Here is a 24,031-nt window from a genome sequence, read left to right on the forward strand (position 1 = left end):
AGTGAGGGCAGAACAAATGTCCTTTTAAAAAAGTGAGTTTATTTCATTAATATATATTTTTATAATGTAAGTGACATATGAAATATAAGTCGTTAAAATATAATTAAAATCTATTAAAGATGAGAAGATTTGGGGCTTTTTATATAGAAAATTGCAGTATAAAATGTATCACATGAAAAAGGAAGCATGAACACATGAATTAAATTGGAAAAATACTGGTTTAAGTTAAAATATCAGATTCTGGCATGTGTTTTGAGGTGAAAATTGCTAATTTTTCAATTCCTGATTGTAATTTTGATCATTCACTCATTCATTCATTCACAAGGGTTGCGGGAGGTTCTTGAGCCTAAATTTTTTGCCTTTAAGGAGAAAGAAACAATCCTTAGTCATATGGTCGACATTATTGGGACAATCTAACTTAGAATAAGGGCTGAGAAGATGAAGTGTCTGACTTCCTCCCGCCTGGCTTGTTACGGTACAGGGAGGTCGAAGTTGTGATGAAGGGCTCACTGACATTTTCCCCTTCTCTGGAGAGACGAGGTAGCAGCCGGGCCAGACTCTCCGACGGAAACGTGTTGTCACCGTGAGAGTGCCGCGGACTACACGATAAGCCTCTCTCTTTCTCCTCACCCTGCCGGCCACGTTTACCTGCGAGGACTGGCACAAAGAGCCCAAAATGGACACGCAATTTTCCTTTGTGGCCAGCCTATATTGAAATGGAGGCGCGAGGGACAGTTGCACGGACTCTCTACATTCGAGTATGCAGTCTCCAAAGGCAAGGGCATATAGTTTATAGCAGGGGTGGGAAAACTTTTTTGGCCTGGGGGCCACATTGACTTTAAAAATTTGACAGATGGGCCGGGTCAGCACAAGATACGATACATATAAAAAAGTGTATCCGTTAAGAGTACATATGAAACATAAGAAGAAAAAAATGACTAAAATATTAACATACTCATCACCCATCATTAAAGTCAAAAGTCTTAAAGTACAAAGTCAATTGAAAAGAAATGTATTAAGAAATATTAAAATGTAATTTTAAAAAGATGAGGGGCTGTAAAATACTATTTGGACAACGTCGGCGGGCCGGATTAAAAGGCCTAGCGGCCCGGATGTGGCCCGCGGGCTGTAGTTTGCCCATACCTTCTCTATAGTCTCCATTCTGTTATCACTATATTTCCTTAAACTAGTATTGATTGTTTGATTGCTTTTAGTGACCAATGTACATGTCAATCATTACCTTTATTTTTAACCAGGAATAAACATCTAAATATACAGAATATAAACAGATATTTGGGCGGTGTACATTCTCTCAAGCTTTATACCAAACCATACTCTAACTATTGGCATCTTACATGGGGCAGTAATTTGTCAGCTTCCACAAGCTTCTCTGGAAAACTATTGTGCTTTGCAAATGTGACTGAAACTGATCTGACTTTGCATAATGAATGATTAATTTGTTTGCTCAAAATGTGTACTTATTTGCCCACATTTTTCTACCCAAGCGGAGCTTTGTTGGTTGCGTCACATTATATCCAGACAAATGAGGCTTCTTGTTATGTTTAACATTGACAAACATAACTGCAAAGTGGGATATCTTTTCTTTAAAGGGAAGAAAATTCAATCCACAATATCAGTTTATTTTTTTGGGCTAGATAAAGAAGGCGTGCAAACAATAACCAGTCCTGTATTAAAATTCAATTACCAATGGGTGATTTGGATTAAAATTTTGCTTTCCACAATAATATCATTGTTAATTGAGTTTAGCAATATCCATGAGCAACAATCAAATAGCAACACCATAGTACTTTCAATTTAAAGGTTACATTTAGGGGTTTATCCTGCACAGTTAGCATAAGCATGACACAAATCTCATCAGTAATGTAGCCTAAGGCTGCAAGTCAGATTATTTTTGCATCACCTTTAATGGCAGCCAAGCAATGTTACATTTGGTTCGGCTTTGCTACTGGACATAGGAATAATTACAGATTAATTAATGTTGGATTGTGTCAGGATCCATTTTTGGCCCACCATTCCAGGGTTGTTTTATGATTTGGGGTCTTTGACCAAAGCAGTAATGACCTCTATGTACATAAGATTAGCAGACAATTCAAGTTAACACTTTTTCAGATCAAGAATAAAGAAAAATGGTAATAATAAAAAAGTCTAAGTGATTTAAATTCATATTAATGTTTTTTTATTTTAATTTCAAATGCATATAATGAAAGCTGAAAAATGAATGAATAAATGCTCAAAATATCAATGATGAGGAGGCGAGTAAGGCGCCAAATTCTTATTCCATGGCCTTTATTTTTTTGCAATATTGCTGACGTAGAACCTTAACAATGGTTAATTGCCGTTAAGGTTAAATAAAAAGGACAGGGCAGCAGCCCCATTAAGTCAGCGGCCATGTTTGAAAGAATGAATTAGCAGGAATGAATAACAATGAGGCATGTCAGGCTCTCGTGAGCATAGAGAAAGTGGGTTGGGGTGGGGAATCAAAATTACTTCATTTTTACACACACTAACTTCTAGCCGTGGGCAGAGTAAATCTATCAAAAGGCTGTCACACTTGAAAAAGGAACATCTGTAAGAACAACAACAAAAATAGTGCCCATAAAAGAACACCCAGTTGCTTTTTAAAACAGGCTTTTTAGTAAACAGTAAGGTTTAAGCATCGGGCAAGGAAGAGAATGCAGGTTAAAAGGGTTAATCCTATTTTTGTTATCACCCGCTCCAATGAACTGTCATAACGCCAGTGTCTCTTTGCTAAGCACCGCCAGCAGACACAATGTGAGCACATCACTGACACTGGGGCTGTGCGGTTGCAAGTGGCTATATTTAGGTGAGGCGTGCCGTTTTTTATCAAGCCTACGCTAAGAAGATTTCATCAGAAGTTGAGGCAAATCTCCCCAACCTGAGGCTGCGGTGGAAGGGTGGGGGAAGAGTGGGATTTGTTAAAAAGCCGCAGGGAGACTAGGGAAAGTAAAACGAACCTTCCCCAAAGAGGCTAAAATAACCCCATCAATAAGTCATTCCGTTGTAGGACATCACTTTTTCTTTTTTTTTTTTCTTTGCTGTTGTCTGAAGCTATTTCTTCAAGTCAGTCAATACAGCCTAGAGAGAGAGTATGCGAAGGAAGACTGTTTAAACATTAAGTGGGTTTCACACATGCAGATGATGATTCGAAAATTTCCTGAGCTCAATAGAGTGTAGAGTTAGTAGTAGAAAAACAAGCAGCCATGCTTGCATTCACATCTGTCAAAAACGTTTAAACGTTATTGAACCGCATACATGTTCATGTACAGTTAAAATTGTAGTTTACCAGTCGTTTAAAAACTGAAGATTGAAACACATCAGTTTAAACCTATTTTACATCAATGCTGGCTTGCAACTAATTTCATAACCTACACGTGGAGCATTAAAAGATAACGTAGTTGCCAACACCTTAAGCACAGATGCTTCCCACAATATGGTACTACAAATATTTCAATTTAAATATCAATTAGGTTCCCTCAAATTTCAATCTTCTACTGTCTTGGGGTAGTTTAGGGTTTTTTCAAGGAACACCAAGAAAACTGTGTTGGCAGTTCTCTGAAAGGAGTCGTTTACAGTAACTGCAATATAAGTAATGATTTTTCCATGATAATTGCTGTTTATTGCCCAAGACTAGAGGTGCAGTTCACCATATAGTGCCTGTGCCACTAATAGAGTTGGGCAATTAATCAAAAATACTGTAAAAATGTGATTTATAGCTGATATCAGAGGTAAAACTATCATAGGTTATCACCAGTTCTATTTTTTTTTTTTTTGGTTAAACTTATCCCACATATACCTCTCTGGTTTTGTGGTACGGCTGCTGGTAATTGTGCCTGTCTTTTATCACGATGCCTTGTTATCTCCAAGAAGGTCCTTAGGGTTAAGTCACAAAGTTCAGATGGTGACAAGTGTGGAGAAGGAAACACAAGCCAGGGCTTAAAAGAGTGGTGTTCTTAGACCAATTTCACTAGAAAGGCAAAAGGCTTTGTCAGAAGAATGCATTTTTGAAATAGCCATGCATACAAACTTCTCATCTAAATTTCAATATATTGTCTTTTTATGGTCATAGTTCAACACAATTCAAAATATGATTTGTTAAATGATGAACTGAACCGTAATGTGTTTTAGGTAAGAAAATCTACCTCCACTGTACTTCATTGCAGCAAGCTTTGCTGCCTTTTTCAGATCACCAATGACGTGCAAAGATAATGTAGAGACTCAGTAACAGCAGGAATTTGATCACACTGTCTATGTCACCCCGTGCCCTTGTTCTGGGCTGTGTCATTATCTTCAGCACTCCAGCGACCGTAATCAGCCAAATAGAGTGGGAATGACGAAAGCCTTTTTTTTGTCTATCTTCAAAATAGTGTTTGCAAGCCAAAGTGCACATGGAAGATACTTAAGTTACTAAAACTGACGACTAGCAATGAGAAAACTGGGTTACTATGACGCTCCAATATTTCATATTGCCCAAAATATATGTGCACATTGATTTTTTTTGTTGAATTTCAATATAATGAACCAGCATTTAAATAGCTGTCCATTGTAGTGACCACAAGATAAATCCACATTCATGTACAACAACAAGGACCTAAATACCTAAATATAATTAAAACCAAATTCATCCAATATATTGTACATGTAACCGTAACTTATTACAATACTATGCTAAATTACTGCTGGATAATTATTTTATTTCTTCACTATCCTTCAGTTACATCCCAATCCAATGCGTGGTGTGTCTGGGTCTGTCCTTGTGTGTAGAAAGAAAAGGGGAAGAAAAACTAGGACATGTTCCAAACAATGATGACAATGATGTTGAAGATAAATCAGCAGTCCGCCCACATAGCAGAAGAGAACGAAAAATAGCCGCCGTCTACCACTGCCGCGTGTGTGCGGTAATATGGCCATATGTTTGAGTGCAGCAGACAGCCAGCGTGTGGTGGGCCTGAGTCAAACACAATTGATCCAGGGAAGTATATCTATGAGTCACACAAATACACACGTCAACTTCTTTATCCAGCATATTGGACTCTAGAGGTCCATGAGTGGACACCCTGTTGGTTCCATTTGATACAAGCATTCTTTTACTTGGGTACCAATGTTGACATTGGCAGAGCTTCTTTAAAAAAAAAAAAAAAGCTTAACATGTTGAGTGCAGACATTCAACAAGGTGATCTATTTTCATTGGGGTTCAAAATGAATCAACATGTAGTATTTTTATTTCTTTATTAGCTACAATGCCAATTTCCCCTACTTAGTATTCTGCAAGTCATACTTTTCCATTAGCTTTCTTGGGGAAAATTAATACATTGCCTAGTCAAAGAATTTCCAAGTTTTTTTTTTTTGTTTTATTGTCAATGAGAAGGATGATTGCTAGTTCAAAGAGGAAGGTGAAATACATTGAAAAAAAGTAATCATTTCGGGCCAGGGAGAAATGTTTCATTCTGACGTAGAATCATCGAATGAGAGTGGAACCAAATTTTACAGAAAACACTTATTGTTGTCTGTTTTTGTAGAATTCCATGTGCAAATACTCAAATGTAAGAAAAAAAGGTTCCATTTTAACCTTGAATGCCAACTAGATACCAGCCGTGAGGTATTTAGTTATTTAGTAGGCTACTTTGACTGGTGTCATTGAGATTGTCTAAAACTGATAAATGCCTTTTTATAGAGAAACCACTTTGCAATTCATATCAAAATTAGTCAAACTTTTCATGGGTATTATGGTAAACAGTCAACGTATAAATAAACTACTGACATATAAATAGACTACTGACATATAAGTAGCACCTACTTAGCCTTTGGACACATTCTGCTAATTGCTTCTAAGGTTTAACAAACTGTTTCCATTCCCAGTGGGAGCATATTTTTTTTTAATTTTAAGTGCTTTCTAATGCACTGTTCCTTGGACGCAGAGAGCCCCCTCAAGCGACATATCACATCTCGACCATTTCTCATCAGGTCTAGTGGGAGAGGTATGTGATGGTGGGTTGAGGGGGAGAAAGAAATCAATTTCAGAGAGACAAGGGGTGTGAGTATGCACCTGGGACACAGACCTTAGCTGAAAAGGTTAACCTGTGTGTGCGAGATATAGCAGAGGCTGAGGTGTGCACGTGTACATGAAGAGGTCAACAGCAAGGAAAGATGTCATTTACACAGTGCTAGACAAACTACACTTTAAGCAGATAGAGAATAGGCAATGGGTAGATGGACATTGTGTTGCCTTAATAGATTAAATATTACCAAAGATGAAGGTGCTCCATTAAGTCTATCAAGTACATTATGTTATAAAACTTCCATGTAGAATATTTCCTTCCCTTATTAATCATGTGTTCCGCTAAGCTACTGAAACAATTATAATCACACATTTGAATAGGCTTAAAAACGACCAATAATTAGTCATATTTCTCAGAATACTGCGGGGTTCGCTGTCATAGTCAGCGTGAGGTGTCAGTTTCATAACAGTAAGCCGCGACACATGTTGCCCAATTCATATGTTAAGTGGAAGCAGCCTCAAAAATTCCAGTTTGGTTTGCCTTTTCCCCAACTCTTTCTCCCCTTGCACCATCAATGGCATGTGTGGCAGTGAAATAAATGCATGGCATACAGCTAGAAATAGAGCGTGTCAATAGAAATTCAGAAGGAAAAAAAAATAAAAGGTCCACGGAGGTCACTTCCATGCCACATGCAAGACAGAATCCATCTTTCAACCTCTGAGTTACAATTGCTTAAATTGTAATACTCAAACTTGAATATGTTAAAAATACCCCAACACGGACACACGTTAAAATTATGTATTGGCAAATAAAATGTTATGACTTTTGAAGGTCACTTCCATCAAATTTTACATCTTTGGTTGGCTTCTAAAACATGATCTCGACAAGTAGAAGATAAACCTTTGTACTCAGACTTTGCTTTTGGCTTTAACACAAGAAAATTGGTGAATTTTGACTCAGCCTACCAAATCATGATTTGAATAGCAAGGTAATAATAGTCTTTACATTTCGAGTTTTTGGAAACACAAGTGATCTGACTGGAACAATTCCATATAAATATTTAAAGAGTGTATTACATTTTCTAATAAGCCCCCTTTAAACGTTATACCCACTAGTAAAATACAATTGATTTTAGGAGTCTGCAGATAGAAGAAAAATGTTTAAATTGGATCTTTTTGTCAGTTCAGAAGTCTCGCAAAAAAAGGGAATGTAATCATTTCTTATTGAATGTTGCTGTCATGGAAGCATAAGAAATGTTGCCTCAATCGACCCCAACCAAACCATTGAGTGAAATTAAAGTGATGGCAGATTCTGCTCAGAGCGTCAACTTTCCCAACTCAGGGTTTTTGGATATAAAGTAACTGTGGTATTGAAGGTGTTAAAAGTGGTCTTGGCAGGCGAGTGTGTATACACCTGGGGAGATTATAAATTGATGTGGCAGTGCAGAAGATGACGGAGTGGGAAGGACACACAACATTACATTTGTTAGGCAAGTCAAATACATCAACCACAGCAGCTGGCTTGCCCATTTTCAAAATGTATATGATGTCCAATCAATCAATATAATCTCGCCTCCAGATTACCGTCACAAGGTTAAACTCTTTTAATGCGGGAAGCAGCATTAAATGACATCAGCATGGAAAGGTGGTGGTGGTGGGGGAATCCGAATGTCTGATATGCAAAATGAAAAAAATAATTTTTTAGAGTCGTTCAGCCTTTCGTTCGCACTGCTTCGTTCAAAGTGAGGGAGGTCACACGGTAGCGTTCAATCATTCCACCATAGTGACGGGCAACCTTCTTCCACCCTGCAGCCAAACACACTCTGTATGGGCTCCCTCCATTAAATAAATTGGGCCATAATAATCTCTTGGCTCAATATTTGTGGATGAGAGTGGGCAGCCTATTTCGACTAGCATACTTTCGGGACTGGGCCAGAACTCTCTGTAATCCCTACGTTTAACTGTTGCTAAATTAAACGAGGGAGTTATTCAACATAAACTGGTTAGGGGGAAGGGGCGGTGGCCGGCTATTCAGGAGCTGTATAACCTGAGTGTGTTGCACCTCTTTGCAGATTAGCACTATGAGAGATTGTTCCATTAAAAGGCAAAAGCTGACATGATGTAGTTCAGTTCATTCATGCGTCTTAAATCCAAAGGGTTTCATTACCGTGAACTAGTTCTGCTTTCATTAGCCTGGGTTTTTTGATATCGTTTTAATATACTTACTCTTTTGTGTCCTACTACTATTGAAGAGGCACTAAAGTCCTTCTCAATATTTGTCACAGTTTCATGCATAGGAAAGATAGCAATCGGAGTGTGTGAAAGGTTGAAGTGGGTGACGTATGTCATATTTTGATTGCAATCGCTTTGAGAAAAGAATTATTTCTGCAAACGATAGGTTTTAAAATTGGTCACAGTGTGACATTACTAATGTGACTAGTATACTTATTGTTCTCTCTCCACATCCACTAATATGGGGAGCGTTGAGGATGCAAGCAAGCTCAAGCTTATCGCGAGTTGGCCACTTTCTGGTTCTTAACTAAGCCATACCAAGCATACAGTAAATAAATGACGCAATATTTAAATCTACACATGTACTTTTTTATGTGTGCCACTTTAAGGCTTGTGCTACAGGATGTGGTCTCATGCCTGGAGCCTCACCAATAATTTCCGCTGCTTATATACTTGTAAATGTTGATATATTACAGAGGTCATACAAATGACTGACTTTCATTTTATCTTTCAGGGGTCGCCACAGCAAAACTGTCCATCCGCATGATAGATTTGGCACAAGTTTTACACCAGATGCTCTTCCTGACACAATCCACACAGGTGTGTAAAGAACCTAGGCCACCACAACGGCAGCAGGGCGCTCAAACCACTGAGCCACCACTCGGGCTTGGAGGGACAAATATTTACTATGATTATGTCTTACTAATGTGTGATGCCTTTCAATTTATTGGCACATTTGGGCTATGCCACCACCAAAGGACCAGTATGTCATTAATAACTGAGGATCCGCTCTACTTTGTTAGTCGGCAGAGTCATGAGGTTACTCATTAAAACATTTAAATCTTGCTAGCAAGTCTCATAAACATCAAAAGGTGTCATTACACGGAAGGTTGATGCATAATATAGCTACACCGAGAGGCTTTTACAATCTACCTTTAACCTTTTTGTAAGGTAACCACCATCGAAAGAGAGCCACAGCACCCTTCATCACGACAGTGCGTGTCCACACATCTCATTTTTCAATACACTCGACAATGGCATGCTCACTGCCATCCTTCAGAGCCAAACAAATCAATACCAAAACACACTCAAATCAGCAATGATCAACCGCTGTGAAATATCCAAGGTTGTCGTTCCTTCCCGAGGTAGACACACAGCACTCGCTTCTTGTCTTATACAAATGCTTGAGCTAGCCGAACATTTTCCAGAAGGACTATGATGGCCTCAAAGAGATACTAAAATGCTATGGAAGAATCTCATGACAATATTATGATCATTACTATTATTTAGATCTTCAGCAGTAGTAGATCCAATGTTCAATGCCGAGTGGACAAATGTTTCCCTGCTCAGACAATGAGCCCTCTAGATGAAAACCAGCTGTTTTTTCTCTTTGCTCAGAGAAATATCCGGATGTATTCTATCAATGCCACAGCCCTGTGTGCTGGGCTCCAGACAAACAACGAGGCACAATATTAGGATGTAGCCTTCCAATGAGAGAGTGCTTTTTAAATATCTAATGATTTGGAGTTTTCAAAACACACCTGTTGGAAAGTCTTTCACATTTTCCCCAAGAGAAAGGAAAGTGTTACACATTCTAACTTTTTCCTCCCTTCATTTACAGCCAAGATTGTGTTAAGCCCCCTGGCCCTAATATGGGAAATGTGCCTTGGTCGTCCTCCACTTTCTGTCAATCAGTGAAATCCCTTTTGCAGGAGTCTGCAAGTGAATCCCTCCAACCTCTCAGCGGTTCTTTGAAACCACTTTGTTTCCGTCTTTTATTTATATACAGGCAGACAGCTCGGAGGTACTACTCTAAAATAAATGGCGTGCAATTCAAGTAATTAAAAGTCAATGAGACATTACTGATTTTAAAGCCACTTGGGGAGCTCAACTAGAATTAGGTTACAACAGTGGATGAAGGAGAAAACAACAAAACTAAATGTTCATTTTAAAGTTGAAACAATTTCCCAAATAAACCCATTTTCTTGTTCAAATATTTTAAAATGGAAGGCTGTGTATCTAGCAAGAACTTGGCTCGTAGAAATCGGTACAAATTTTAAGAAATCAAATTCCAGATCACAATTTGGACCCTCACAGATTGACCACGGATATTTAGAGTAGCATTGATAAGTATTAATGCGACACAATGTGGAGTAACAGGAATAACAACTCTTATCAGCAGATATTTTTGGTTCAAGTGGTCTTAAAAGGCTTTCTCGTTTAAAAGAATCTTTTTTAGGGTGCTCAGTGTCACCATGTCGTTGACCGCATCTCGCGGAAGGCGACTGCTGGGCTTTGGATGTGGAAAATGAAGCTGTAGATTGGATTATGATGCCATTTTTAATCCGTCTTTTTCCATGGCTGGATACCGCTCCTCCCCGCTTCTTAGTGTTACACAATACTTGACAAGGGAAGATTTCTGCCGAATTCTGGCGCGGTGACGACTACGAGATTCCTTGTGACACTCTAATTTGAGCTTATAGCACTAAAGCTTTGATGCAGACATGGGAATAAAACTTTTCGTCACAGCGACCCTTCTCTTTGCCGGCCCCATTAAAAAGGTCCCACTCAGATCCCTGTGTAGTTTAATTAAGCTCATCTTGTCTCATGTTCATCCTGATTTTGGAGAATGTAGGTGTCCAAAGTAGCATTTCCCCCTCAGCGCATTAAAACTCAAATACAAGCTGAAAGTCATCTTGACGTGTAAGTGTCATTTCTCTGACATGGCACGCCATTGCTACTTGCATCTAACTTTCCCATTATTTCAGGAAAAAAAACTTTTCTTTTACTTTAATGACAAACGACTAATGACATGGATTTCCTCGGAGAGGTAGCTCAGTAATGATCCATTATAGTTTCATTTACTTGTGAAATGGTGCATTAAAAGTGGTGTTCCTTGCCTTTTCCCTGTTACTAGTCGGAAAGAACATACCAACTTTGGGTACCAAGTTAACTTTGTTTTTTTTCCTCCTTTTTGGAGGAGCCTATCAGTATGTTTTTATTTCTAGATTTTGTTCACAGAGCTTTAAACACATAAAGCATCATCTGCATGCAGCAAGAGCAGTACCACAGCCTGTTTCTGCATCCCCCCTCAAAAAGACATTTCAAAACCGAGGGCCAGAGCCAAACCTCTGACCTTTTGGTATGAGGACGCTCTCCCCGAGCCCCAAATGAGCCTCTCTGGTGACATTTAACACGGTGAGTAAGAGAGCAAAAGAAATCGGCAGAGCAAGAGGGTCAAACAGTAAGGAAGGAGCATGACCAAAATGGCCATCTGTGTAACTTTAATTGGTTCAAACTACAGTGGCACCCTGCTATTCAGTGTCCCATAGACCAAGTCTGGTATTCATATAATATTTACTCGGTACTAAAATGGTCTGTCTGTGATGATACTTTAAGAAACATACGTACAAAATCTAACACTTTTCTCAAAAACTTTTTAGCACTTTAGAAATATTTTTATCAAAAATCAAAGAGTGCGGGAAACTTCTAGCATGTCTGAAAGTTAAATGAAAACTTGCAGCAACATAACCTTCACATACCTTGTTATTATTTTCCTGCCATGGATTTTCAAGTAAAGAGCTGTATAAAAAATGCTTAAATATTAGTTCCAGTATCAGAAAGGCTGACATTAAATGGTTGAGTGAAAACAACAAACCATGTAGGTAATGGTAGCTGATCTTCATGCCATTCTTTTGGATGGACTGGAGTGGTGACATATCCAGGATATATCCTGGACCAAACTCAATACGTATCCCCCCCAATGACCCCCCACACAAGGATCAGCAGTGGCAATAACGGATGACTAGACTTCTTACACTCTCTATACACCTGTCCCACATTTAGTCCAATTTCATGCTATTATTTTTCACTCACTGAGAAGACAAATTGCACTTAAATCAAAATTAAACCCAACACTGATGTCTGACATTATGATAAATATTCATTTACTGGAGAAGATGATAATCTGATTTAGCCTTTTTTTCCATAAACCAAGCATATGTTCACTATATAAAGTGTATGCATATCTCTCACAGTAACAAATCTTGTTAGAAACACTTTAATAAGTACTATACAGTAAGAATACTATGATGAGATTCATTCATGGCCAATCATATGCTAATGAAACAAGATTTAATGTGAAAAAAAGGAAATTTGCCAGAATCACATTGTAGCTTCAGTGAATTGCTGCACCGGTGAACTAAATCTGACACTGGCTGTAATTAAATATTTCCCTCCTTAATTACCGAGCTACAGGAAATGAGCAAGTAGAAGGAGGTGGGGCATTTTCATTACTTCCTAACAAGCTATATGGACATTTTTCAAATGTTATTATTTTTTCATATTCATAATATTTTTCTTTTTGACAATATATATGCACAAATCACACAGATGGTGTTCAAAAGTATTGGGTTGCCTTACAAAAGTGTACCCAGCCAAAATAAAAGGCCAAGCTGTTCATGTGGTTATCAATCAAGATGCATATGGCCAATAACAATCTCAAGGGCACTAAGGGATCTGCATAATGGCAAAAATACTGCTGCTGTTAATCTTACAGTTGAGGTTTTTAAATTTAAATATGTGTAATAACTTTCAATATAAAATATAAAGTGTACTCCTCGTACAAATTCCGCATGCTTCGTAAAGTCTAGGGAGAAATTAGCCAATAGGTTTCAATTGTTTTGAACTGACTAAATTTCCTGCTTGGGAAAGAATGCATTAAATGTAGATTTCTCAAGAATAACATGCATTTTAAGCAAACCTAGGTTCCGCATGACGGAGAGACCTTTGCTTATTTTAAATATATTTCCTAACATTAAATGGGGAAAAATGAACTGGGGAGAATCAGTGTTCATTGTAATAGGCTCAGGTAGAAAACCTAAGGTGAGTGGGCCTATTACGGCTCACAAGAGTTTATGCAAGGAGTTTAAAATCGACAGGTTGTAACCACCTGCACAGCATGTGCAATAAATATTGACTCTATAGTTAACGTGAGGACAATTTAAACCTGAATTAATCTCTTGGAATAGAGGAGGAAACCAGTGTACTCGAAGAAAACAAAGCAACATACAAACTCTACACTGGAAGGCTGCAACCAGTGGAGTTATACAGCCACAACTACATATAAAAATAATATTCTATACTATCCTGAGCTTGATTTTTCCCATTATGTTTCTTGAATATATTCTTATCACCCCCCAAAAATAGGGGTCGAAGTGATCAAAAGACATCCACATTGCAAAGTGACAGAGTGCGTTCTACTTACCTGAAATCACTGTAAGGGTGAATAATCCAAAATCCTGCCGATTTAACCCGCTCCTGTTCTCGCTCCACCGCCTTCTCGCTTCCAAACATCCTCAGGGAGAACTTGTTGACCCCCGGCTGGAGCATGGCCCCGAATTGCCGGTGCATGAAGCCGGCTTGGTACAAGCGCTCGTCGTCGGGCAATATCTGATCAATCCCATCCAACTTTATGAAGCCGGGCCGGCTGTCCGCTTGGGACTCGCTCGGGGGTGCACCACCTCCACCGCCACCTCCATCTCCACCGCCACCTCCACCGCCGCTGGAAGAAGCGTCCCCCCCGCCGGCCCCTTGCGCGCCGCCTTGCTCCGTGGCGCCCTCACCGATTACCCTCGGGGGGCTCTCCTCGCTCGGGGTGACGTCCCCCTCGGCGATGAGACGCCTCTCCTCCGCCGAGTCCGAGTCGTGCACATGGCGACTGGTGATGGACGAGAGGCTGCCCCTGAACCTCCGACAGTCTCCATTGGAACTGGTCTTGATCGGTCTCCCGATGTCGGTCTCCATAATGAGCGACTCGCCGCTCCTGGTTTCCCCCAAGCATCTACAGCTGCCCCCGGAGGTGGGCGACGGCAGGGGTTTCATCCGGATGCTCTTCCTTCGCGTGTCCTTGTCCGCGTCTTCTCCTTCGCCCATGATGGACGGTTTGTGTCCGATATGCTGGGGTAAACTATAGAGGCGTTTACGCATGGACGAATGCAACCTGTCCATTATGCCACGGAGCGAAAATGGAAGCAATCCAGATCGCTTGGGCAAAAAGAGCAGCCCCGGGTGGTGCTTCTGATCTGCTTGTGAGCGCTCCCCGAAAGCCTGCAACACATGACACGCTCGCCTTGCTGCTCCTGGGGATGGGGATGAGGATAGTGGGGATGGTGGGGATTGTGGTCGTGGTGGTGGCGGTGGCTCCTAATAAAACGAACGGCACATTTGGGGGGCTCCTTTTTTTTAAATGACAATTCGGCTACCTGGCAGCTCGCGTGCGTCCTCCTCACGCACAGCCTGGGCGGTCCGCTCGGCCACGGCGCACATCCTTGCGCCTCTCCAACAAACTGCCTGAAAGTCACCTTTGCCTGACATGTGAGGGAGGGGAGAGGTGGGCAGGCGGTACGGAGGGGTCCGAAGCGAGGCTGGCTTTTCTCACCGAGACGTCGTCGAGACCACAATCATGGTGGGGAACACGCACGCGGCGTTCCACGGGGCTCACGCGCTGACATCACCCCCATTCCATCCATCCGGAGAGGCCGAGGCGAGTTTAGGTGAACGTGTGAATATGCATGATCGGGTTGGGTTGCCATAGGAGCGAAGGGGGCTCAAGCTCAGCCCACCTTGTTGAAAGGCGAAATGTGCTTCCCATTCTTAAAATGATGCTCTCTCTGAGCAGGCTACAGGTACCCAGGTTCAAACCCCGAGCGGCCTCCAAAAAAGGATAACAATACACGTATTCATAAGGGATACATATGAAATAAATGCTGGTTTCTCTAATTGGGAGTAATTGCAATCATTGCGAGTAATTATGGATCAATCATCTGCGAGTTAAGATGATTACAATTGGGTCAAGGTTGGATTGAAACACGTTTTTTGCACATACTACTTACTACTTGTTGCCAGTAAGTTATACCGGAAGGGAGAGTGGGGTTTGTTGTCACGTTTGGGGTGATTCGACCCCAGGTGGCGCTGTTTCAAAATTTCATTTGGAAATAATCTACTTTTATAATAGAGACGAAGCTCTCAGATGATTCCCAGTATATTAATAGAAATGCCTAGTTATTGATATATACTGTAATCAAGAGTTCCTCTTGCAAGATCAAGATACAAGTTCATGCCTTGACACATTCAATGAAAACAGGCGACAATAGCTGACATCAATTGATGATCAAAATGACAATACATACAGACAAATCGACCAGATTAAAACCAGACCAAAACACAAAACATGACAGGAGAATAACCAAGAATGATAAAATAAAACACATTGTGTGTGTTTGTGTGCGTTCGTGTGTGTGATCTCAAAATGGTATGTTAACCCAGGCATCTATACTATGTATCATACTTTTCCAAGCATTTAAACTAACACAGTACAATACAGCCGATCTCGGTTTTCTATAGTGTTTGTCATGTATCTACCCAATTGTGAATAAAGCTTATTCCATGTAGGTCACATATTTCCTTATGGGGATGTTTTGATTTAGCCAAAGGAAGTTGAATATTCAAATTGCTCACAGGGGAAAGCAGCGAACAGAGTTTTGAGTATTATTTTTTCATATTTAATTTTTTATAATAGCAACATCGTTGCAAGTTTAACAAAAATAATAATAATATATACTCACGAAAGAATTCAAGGAAAGTTGTCTAGCTATGCAGGCGCCATTTTTAAAGCCAACCGACATTTCCGAAACTCAAACTTGACCAAAAAACAACAACTAAACTCTGAAAAATAATTCTCGTTGGTAGAAGAGTATTGAAAAACAAAAGTAATTATCTCCTCCCCTCAAAATGCTAGTTTTGGGCAATATTAATGATATCTAATTAATAAAAATATTTTTTAGCAGAGAGATGCTTGGCATATTCTGCCTAGCAACAAGAAACCTTCAATGACCAAAAATGAATCGGGGTCATCTACCTGTTTATCTTTCTAGTTAGATAAAAGTTCGTCAAGAAACTTAATAATTTCCTTGTAGTAGTGTAACTATGCAACAATATAAACTGTAAATAAAACGCTTCGTCGGAAACAAATGTGCGAAATTTTCCTAGCGTAAAGTTGTAAACGCCAAACCCCCCCAGGACAACTAGATAGTGGGAACATCTGTTTAGCGAAATACCTATAAACATTTCCCCGAAAGGAATACACGAGGAATACATCAGATTCGAATAATAACCAATCATTTAAAATGGCTAGCTGTATGAAGTGGTGTTTAAAACGTTATGGACGGCTCATTCTAGCCACTGGTGAGACTGACAAGAGGGAATCCTGGAAGGTAAATGTCCACATATCACAATAATTATTGCATTGACTAGCCTCGAAGTGTGTCCTCAAAACTTACTCATACTAGTTGTACTTAACTATCATAATATGCTTTGAAATGTGTTGTCTGGACCACTGGATCTTCATGTTTATTTTCAAATGTGATAGTGTGATAATGTGATAATTTCTCTTTTTGTTCATCGCGTGCGTAAATATACAGAATCAGTCCAAAGAAATATGGTTTATTTCCTGCTTTGTGCCTTAAGATTCCCCCTTGTTTTATCTGTCAATAGAAGCAATTACAGTGACTGTGTTTTTTTACTGAACCACCTGGCAAGCTATCACAGAGTGACAGTGAGCCAAAATGCACCATAATAACAGGAGCCCCAAAAAAGGATAGTATACTAGCACAATTACTCACTGACTCACTTCCCATTCTCAGTGAGACAAATTTCCATGGATGTATTTATTTGTTTTGTACTTGACAAACAGATGTTGGGCTCAATTTATTGTAAATACATTTAACCCTGTTCACTACATGTTTAAAAGGGGAACTAAACCCAATCTTACCTTTTGTTTTGTTCTGTTTTATATGGTTTAATTTGAATATTAAGACCGCCTCATGGTGTAGTGGTTCACCTGCCTAACTTTGGTCTGGGCAGGCGTGGGCTCAATTCCCAGCTGGTGGTGGTATGATTGGGGGTGCAGATGGTTGTTTGTCTCTCTGTGCACCCTATGACTGACTGGCGACCAGTCTATGGTGTAGTCTGGCTTTTCGCTAACACATAAATTCATTTTATAGAGTGAAACATTTAGTGCATGGGTCGGGATCCTTTTTGACAGCGAGAGAGCTATAAACAATTCATATTTTCAATTGTTATTCATTCAGAGCCATACTCAGAATTTACTAGAAGTAAAAATATATGATAACATATGCATTTTTAGTCATTTCACTGCCTTTAAAGTAGAAAAAGTCTCAGAATTATGTTGAAAAAAGTGTTACCCTGATGCTAATCAATGGGATGCATGCATGCAGAAAAGTTTAATTAAAAACTGGAAGATTAAAGTGACTCTAGACGTAGTGTCCAAATTTTAGCTCAGAGTTTAGCGGAGACCCATAGGCACCCATCAAAAGAGCCACATGTGGCTCCCAAGCCATAGGTTCCCTATCGCTGATTTAGTGTGTGAATGGTTGCCAGTTCATCTGTGTTATTTGTGTACAATGCCATTTTTAAATGATATCCTATTTTTAAAAAACATTTTTTTCTAACACCAACAGATTTTTGAAGCAAAAAGAGGGGGACCTGAAATTATCTTCACGATCTCGGAGCCAGGATACTTGATAGTTGTACAGGGACAGGAATGTCTGGTAAGAGAGTCATTCAACTCTTGGATGTTTGTTGTTGTTTAACTCACTAATGCAAGGATGAATTTCTTTGACAGTATTTTCTGTTGTGATGCATTATTTTAGAAACATACTGCTAGAATTTAAATCATAGACAGAAAAGTAAAAATACAGAAACTTCCCAGGTATAAGCCCCCATCTCCAAATGAAAGTGCACATTTACGACCTATAGTCAGTCCATTGTGGCTTCCGGACTTGTTTCCACTGTAGTCATTTTGTGCAAACTTTGCGCACACCAACATGCATTTGCAGATTACTTGTTTATCATGCCATCGATAACACATTTCTCAAAGGCTAACGAGGTTATAAGCCCATGCCGGCTTTGTTTGGTTTGTTTAATTGTTTTAAGATTGCTGCTGTGTCAGGAGGGACAAAAAGAGTCTTAAATCCCTCCTGTGCCTTAAGGGAGAAACTCCCAGAGGTGAAAGTTTCCAGCTGCTCATCACACAACGTTGGACGATAATCTCAGTCTACCGAATACATTGACTTTGCCATCGTCAAATTGCCGCCCGTACATCTTGCGCAATGCAGCAATTAATTTTGATGTTCCACATGCACACATTGGACTCGTCAATATGCTCATTCCATGAAACTGGTTGCCACATACCTCTACTAGCTACTATGTAATTCACAAAATAAATTACGGCTTGGCTGGATCTGCAAATGTCATGCTCGCGGTGTTGGCAATTTATAGTGTGTCACACTTGTTATTATATTGTAGATTGCCTGCATTATAGATTGCAAGATTTAATAACATTGCAATTAATTAGTGATGCCGCTTTCCAAATGACGATGCTCGTCGGATGCTAGGTGGGTTTATCATATACAACAATATTATAGATAAAAAAGGAATAATAATTCATGTGTTAAAGTTGTCATACATGCTGGTTACTTTTGAAGTATTACATAGTTTTACCCTTTACCTAATTATTGCTATTATTAGTATATTATTGCTTTAACTTGGGAAAATATTTTAACCTTGCCATTTCCAGACTGCAAAGTTTCAACCTGTATGTATCTGACCATGCTTTAAAAAAAATGTATATAGGTATATATAAACATACATTTTTTTTTAAATCATGAATGTCTTTAATCTCAAATAGCATGTGTGGAACAGTCAGTCTGGAATTCAGGTCAAATTGCAACTAGCTTTTGACCAAAAATGATAGAAGACTCTATTAAAGATTTCAGCTGTAAACGCTCAAGGAAGTTTCAAATTGTGTCAGCTTAGGAGGCCTACAAGCCACATGATAAGGCTCAGTGGATGCTGTGAACTGTATTTTTTATTTATTTTTTGCTTGAAAGAATAGTGTGACTTTAGCTAAGACCTTCAGCAGTTTTAACAGTGGTTTGACTGCAAACAGATGTCAATTTAAAAATAAAGTTGCTTCTTTTCAACATAGCTGCTGAGTCACCATAGCAAGAAATGTTAGATCATTTGACCTATTAATTGGGTGGTGTTTTTTTATAGGTTACTCAAACTTGAGTATGCAAATCACAATACCTCTTTTGTAAAGGAAAACATGTTTTATTTAAAACAACAAATTAAAGATATATGGCTCGGAAGCCATATGTGGCTCTTTTGATAGGTGTATATGGCTCTCCAACTTTTTAAATCATAATTTTTCATTATTAGGCTCTTCTGCATGCATTCTCTCATTGTTACTCATTGATTAGCAACAGTGAAATAATGTTCTCAAAAGAATTCAGATTTTTCTGTTCCTTTCAAAATGGTGAAATGAATAATTAATGCTCACATTTTCATGTACTTTTACTTTTAAATTCTGAGTATGGCTCTCAACAAATAATATTTGAAAATATGAATTGTTTATGGCTGTCTTCGTCAAAAAAGGTTACTGACCCCTAATGTAGGGTCTTTATGAACTCCATGTTTGTTATGGAATGTGGGAGAAACCCAGAATACCAGAAGTAGCTTCTACAAGCATGCACTTCAAACAGCATCCATAATTGCATAATCATTTGACCAGGTTGCTCCCCATCACACCACTACTCACTTTTCTGTTTTAATCCTTGCGTCAAAATGAAGGACTTTCCATAGCCTAGCAGGACCTCAAAAGTAACTGAGAAAATAGAGACCCCTGCTGACAGATTTGAGTTATAGTAATGGGTCGAATATCAAATGGCTTTGTGTAATGCTGTCCGTCTCATGTATTTCCAATGAAAATGATACAATACAAAAATGTACATACTTTTCCATTTTTGCTTTTACAGGAGACAATTCCATTAATTGGTGCTGGAAATATTCTCAAAGCTCATCAGAAATCAGACAACCTGCTGCTTCGCAATTCCGTAAAAGTAAGCTATTTATTTTTTTGGTGCCTGTCAGTTATTGTCCATTGGCTTTTTTTTTTTGCTTTGTGTTCCATAAAAAAGCATTCTTCACAATCTTGCTTATGTTATAATGAGATGGTGATTTCATAAAGATAACAAAAGAAATAAAAATGATTTTTCAAGTCGTGACTTGGAGTGACAGCAACGAAATTGAACGTGTTTCCTCAGGGATCGGGCTACATGATCAGGATGCAGTTTGACGGCAGTAACAAGGCACAAGCCATCAAAGAGTGCTTGAGTGCCGCAGAAAGACTCCGGGAGTATGTGCCCGTCAACACTCTAGAAGACGCCCTGCCGCCAAATAATCAGCCCCCTGCTGAAGTCCCTGTGGCTGTGACGCAGGTGACCCATTTTACAATTCATTTTGACTTAAAATTCTATAAGATTTTTTTTTTTACTTTAATTATACACTACCCCCTCCCTATAAGTGAACGTTGAGAATCTATTTAGAGTCACCATTTGGGGAGGGAGAGTGGTAATATTTTTCTTAGCAATCACAGAAGTGATTGCCCATGTAAGATATGAAATAAAGGTGGGAAGGACGTTGGAAGCATTGGGTTGAAATTCGTTTTATTTCTGTTTTTATGCACGTTTTATTGAATAGATGATACCACTAAAAAATCCTAATAAATTGCTAAAATTACAAATATATTACTGTGTTAGCTTTGGTTACTGATAACTTAATCCTACATACTAGTAATGGGAAATCAGTTATAATGTATGGACTGTCTTGAGGGGGGTTGGATTTTTCACACATTGTATTTGCATTACTGGTTATATAATGTAAGTGATTAGTTTCTTTAATCATTTGTTTTAAAATTCATATGTGATCCTATAATAGTAAAGCGAACTGCTATCTCGCTGCAGTGATAATGACAAAGACTGTTGATGACAGCTGATATATTTGGATTGTCTCAACTAGGTCAGCTTCACAGACTTGGGCACTAGATGGGGCTGTTTACAACACTGTCATCTTTAGAGGTCACATTGCTGCTGCAGCAGCTTGAGGGACTATGATGCACTGATGCAGTCACTATGTTCTTGACTATTTCGTCAGTTTAATACCTTTATATTAATATCTGGATATCAAAAATATAACCATTAGCTTCTATTTGAAAATATCCTGTATTGATTACGTGTAACCAACTTCTCAATCTGATGATAATTCGCATAACAACCCAGTGCTAAAAATAAATACCGTAATATTGCTACTGTAAATCACAATTACACAGAAGACTATTGGGTGGTAGTGGTTCTATTTTGGAACATCTCTACTCTAATTCCTTGAGGATGTTTTATTTGGGTATTTTCATCTAATAATAGGTTGTGAGATTAGTTCATGTGTGACAGAGGAAGCGAATGAGATAAAAAAAAAAGGTGGTCACCGTGCCAATAGGGTGGAATGTGGCCTTTTTAGAAAAGAGACAGACTGAAGGGGTTCCCAGTAAAGATAAAAGAGCAAAAGAGAGGGGAAGGGGGGAGCTGGATATTTTTCAATTAGTAATGAAGCCAATTGATTAGGCTCTCCACTCTATGATGTCGTGCTGTTTCTGGTCACAGTTTTCTCATTTAATTTTGTGTGTGAAGCCGTGTCCACAGCAGGGTGAGGCAGCCGGGGCTGAACCAGAGGTTGTGGAAGGATCGCTGTCAATCAAGCGCCTTGCTGAGGTATTTGATTCAAGTCATTTTTAGCCAATAATAACTCAAAAACAAGGTGGCCAAGAGCGTTTGAGCCTAAAAAAAATCAATTGTACCCCCTCCACAAAAATCTGGATTCCAATTCAATGGGTTCTTCCCACTAATCAAAAAGTAAATGACCAACTATTCAAAAGTTATGCTGTTTTTTTTTCTCCAATGGGGGATTTACTTTATTTTAATTGACATCAAACAATCCATATTTTACTACAACAGAAAAAATAAAATCGTTTACAGATATTGGTAAAAAAACAAAAACACATTCAAAAATATACTTATGTAAACATGTTTTTTTTAACCCTTTATGAAGCATTACATTAACTCATTTGTAACCAATGACTCATTTAAAATAAATACATAGTAACATTTGTAAATCAAACATTTCCAAAACCAAAGTACTAGTTTATCCATCTTTCATCATCAATGGGAGCCATTAAGTTAATTTACAAAATTAATACATTTAATTTAAATTTTAAATAACTAATATATAATATATTTTTTAATTTAAAAAAATCAAACACTTAATATTGTTTTTTATGAAAATATGTGTTAATTTGTATTTCATGTATAAATAATTATATAAAAATAATAATTACACATTTTAAAATATTCTAATCATAATTGGAATCTGGCAAAATACATACACCAGTATGGGGACATTTTATGGTCACAAATATTAATATAGTGGCCTACATAACCCAAAATTTGATGTGATTAAATTTCAATGGTAACTTGCCCAATAAAGGGTTAATGAATTAACATTTTAAATGATCATAATATTAAAAAACATTAAAACTGACCATGCAAACTAACGAGACACAAAGGGCTCATCTGGACAAGACACAAATGACTAGAGGAAGCTAAGACAAGGGGGCCAGACTGACAAGTACAGGTGGGAGTGATAGACAACATGAAAGGAAAATAAAATTTAAACCCGAATTTTAATTAAGTTTGGAACTTGGGACATAGTATAAAGCAAAATGTTTCGGTCCTTTGAGAATTTTGTTGTGCCAACATTAGCTTTTAAATTTCACCAGAACCTCTTGGGAATTGCGCCACTGACGTTGCCTGGGCTGTACCGTCACGCGCTTCCACAACCCCGAGACCTGGACGCCTTCGTTCGCATTTGTCTGCTGGATCCCAGCTTCCCGGCTTTTGTGGATCAGGTGGAGGGTGAGCTAAAGAAAATACTCGAAGAGTGAGTCATCATTAACAACTGAAGGCATAGAAGAGGTCAAGTTAGAGCTGCGCTTTTGTGTTTGTTTGCTGTTTTTTTCCCACGCTGTTACCCTACGTAGGAGTTTTGCTCGCTTTGCGCTGCCAATGTCACCCGCTTTGTATTTGTGCATTAGTATTTAGAACATATCAGATTCTTGATTGGATTAACACTCAACTTCAACAAGGCATTCCAAAAAGATTGTTTTTGAATTTTTTTATTCAGAAAAAAAATATTGGTCTTATTCATATTTGATCGTGGCTATATACTCTGGTCCCTCTGATCACACAACAACGCAGGTCCATTTCCCATCGCAACACACATCGTCGGTACATTGTATTGAAAGGAGGAGGAGTCATGCAGCTACAGCAGTTAATGTCGCTATGCCAGCTTCCAAGGGATCCCACCATATTAAAGCTTGGCAGATGAAAACAAACTGCCCTCCATTTAATCTATTCAAGAATACATTTTGCATAGGATTATAGCCATGCTATATAGTCAAAGAAAAATACAAAATAAAAATATTCATTAAATTAGGAAATGTTTAAAAAAAATATCTTTTTTTTTCCACACAGAAGATTTTCTATCATTTTAACACTCATACTGCAACATATACAAGACACTAAGTTACTCTCAAAAGGAAATCCAAATAATACACATACCATTGATATTTAGTTCATTTTAACACATTACATTTCTGTATTCACTCTTCATTAAATTTTCAATACTGCCAGTCACTGAAGCCTGTGCTTCACCATAAAAGATCTATTAAAAGTGGACTCATCGTCACGAAATCAAACATTAAATGACCATGATATGCTGTACAAATGTTCA

At 38.6% G+C, this 24,031-nt stretch overlaps 2 protein-coding genes across 6 annotated transcripts in view; one reads left to right on the forward strand and one right to left on the reverse strand.

The window, feature by feature from the left end:
* Positions 1–16,138, reverse strand: part of hcn4 (hyperpolarization activated cyclic nucleotide-gated potassium channel 4) — a 73,111-nt gene extending 56,973 nt beyond the window's left edge. For 2 of the 3 annotated variants that reach the window (XR_013325796.1, XM_077712611.1), the window contains exon 1: positions 13,536–14,387. Coding sequence is in view for 1 of the 3 variants with exons in the window: in XM_077712611.1 (XP_077568737.1) it covers positions 13,536–14,278 (743 nt within the window). In the remaining 2 variants the exon portion in view is untranslated. Of the gene's footprint in view, positions 1–13,535; positions 14,388–15,894 lie in introns of those variants that run through there. The other variant, XM_077712613.1, reaches the window with a different exon arrangement.
* Positions 14,683–23,738, forward strand: rec114 (REC114 meiotic recombination protein). 3 transcript variants are annotated; one of them, XM_077712615.1, is made up of 6 exons: positions 14,683–14,813; positions 17,809–17,898; positions 20,167–20,250; positions 20,455–20,628; positions 21,874–21,954; positions 23,019–23,738. In XM_077712615.1, the coding sequence occupies exons 1-6, from the start codon at positions 14,733–14,735 to the stop codon at positions 23,181–23,183; spliced, it is 675 nt and encodes a 224-aa protein (XP_077568741.1). In that variant the 5' UTR covers positions 14,683–14,732; the 3' UTR covers positions 23,184–23,738. The 3 variants fall into 3 exon arrangements, with proteins under 3 accessions (XP_077568741.1, XP_077568742.1, XP_077568740.1); XM_077712616.1 differs by lacking the exon at positions 14,683–14,813 and adding an exon at positions 16,100–16,542 and having other exon boundaries at positions 21,886–21,954; XM_077712614.1 differs by lacking the exon at positions 14,683–14,813 and adding an exon at positions 16,105–16,542.
* Positions 23,739–24,031: the final 293 nt, after the last annotated feature.

The sequence above is a fragment of the Stigmatopora nigra genome, chromosome 3 (genome assembly GCF_051989575.1).
Source record: "Stigmatopora nigra isolate UIUO_SnigA chromosome 3, RoL_Snig_1.1, whole genome shotgun sequence".
In the NCBI taxonomy this organism is placed as follows: Eukaryota; Metazoa; Chordata; class Actinopteri; order Syngnathiformes; family Syngnathidae; genus Stigmatopora; species Stigmatopora nigra.

Bases quoted from the DNA above. Each gene is read 5' to 3' on its own strand.
- rec114 (XM_077712614.1), top strand. From the start codon at position 16,456: ATGGCTAGCTGTATGAAGTGGTGTTTAAAACGTTATGGACGGCTCATT. The intron at 16,543-17,808 runs GTAAATGTCCAC...TAACACCAACAG, and splicing joins ACAAGAGGGAATCCTGGAAG to ATTTTTGAAGCAAAAAGAGG. The intron at 20,251-20,454 runs GTAAGCTATTTA...GTGTTTCCTCAG, and splicing joins TGCTTCGCAATTCCGTAAAA to GGATCGGGCTACATGATCAG.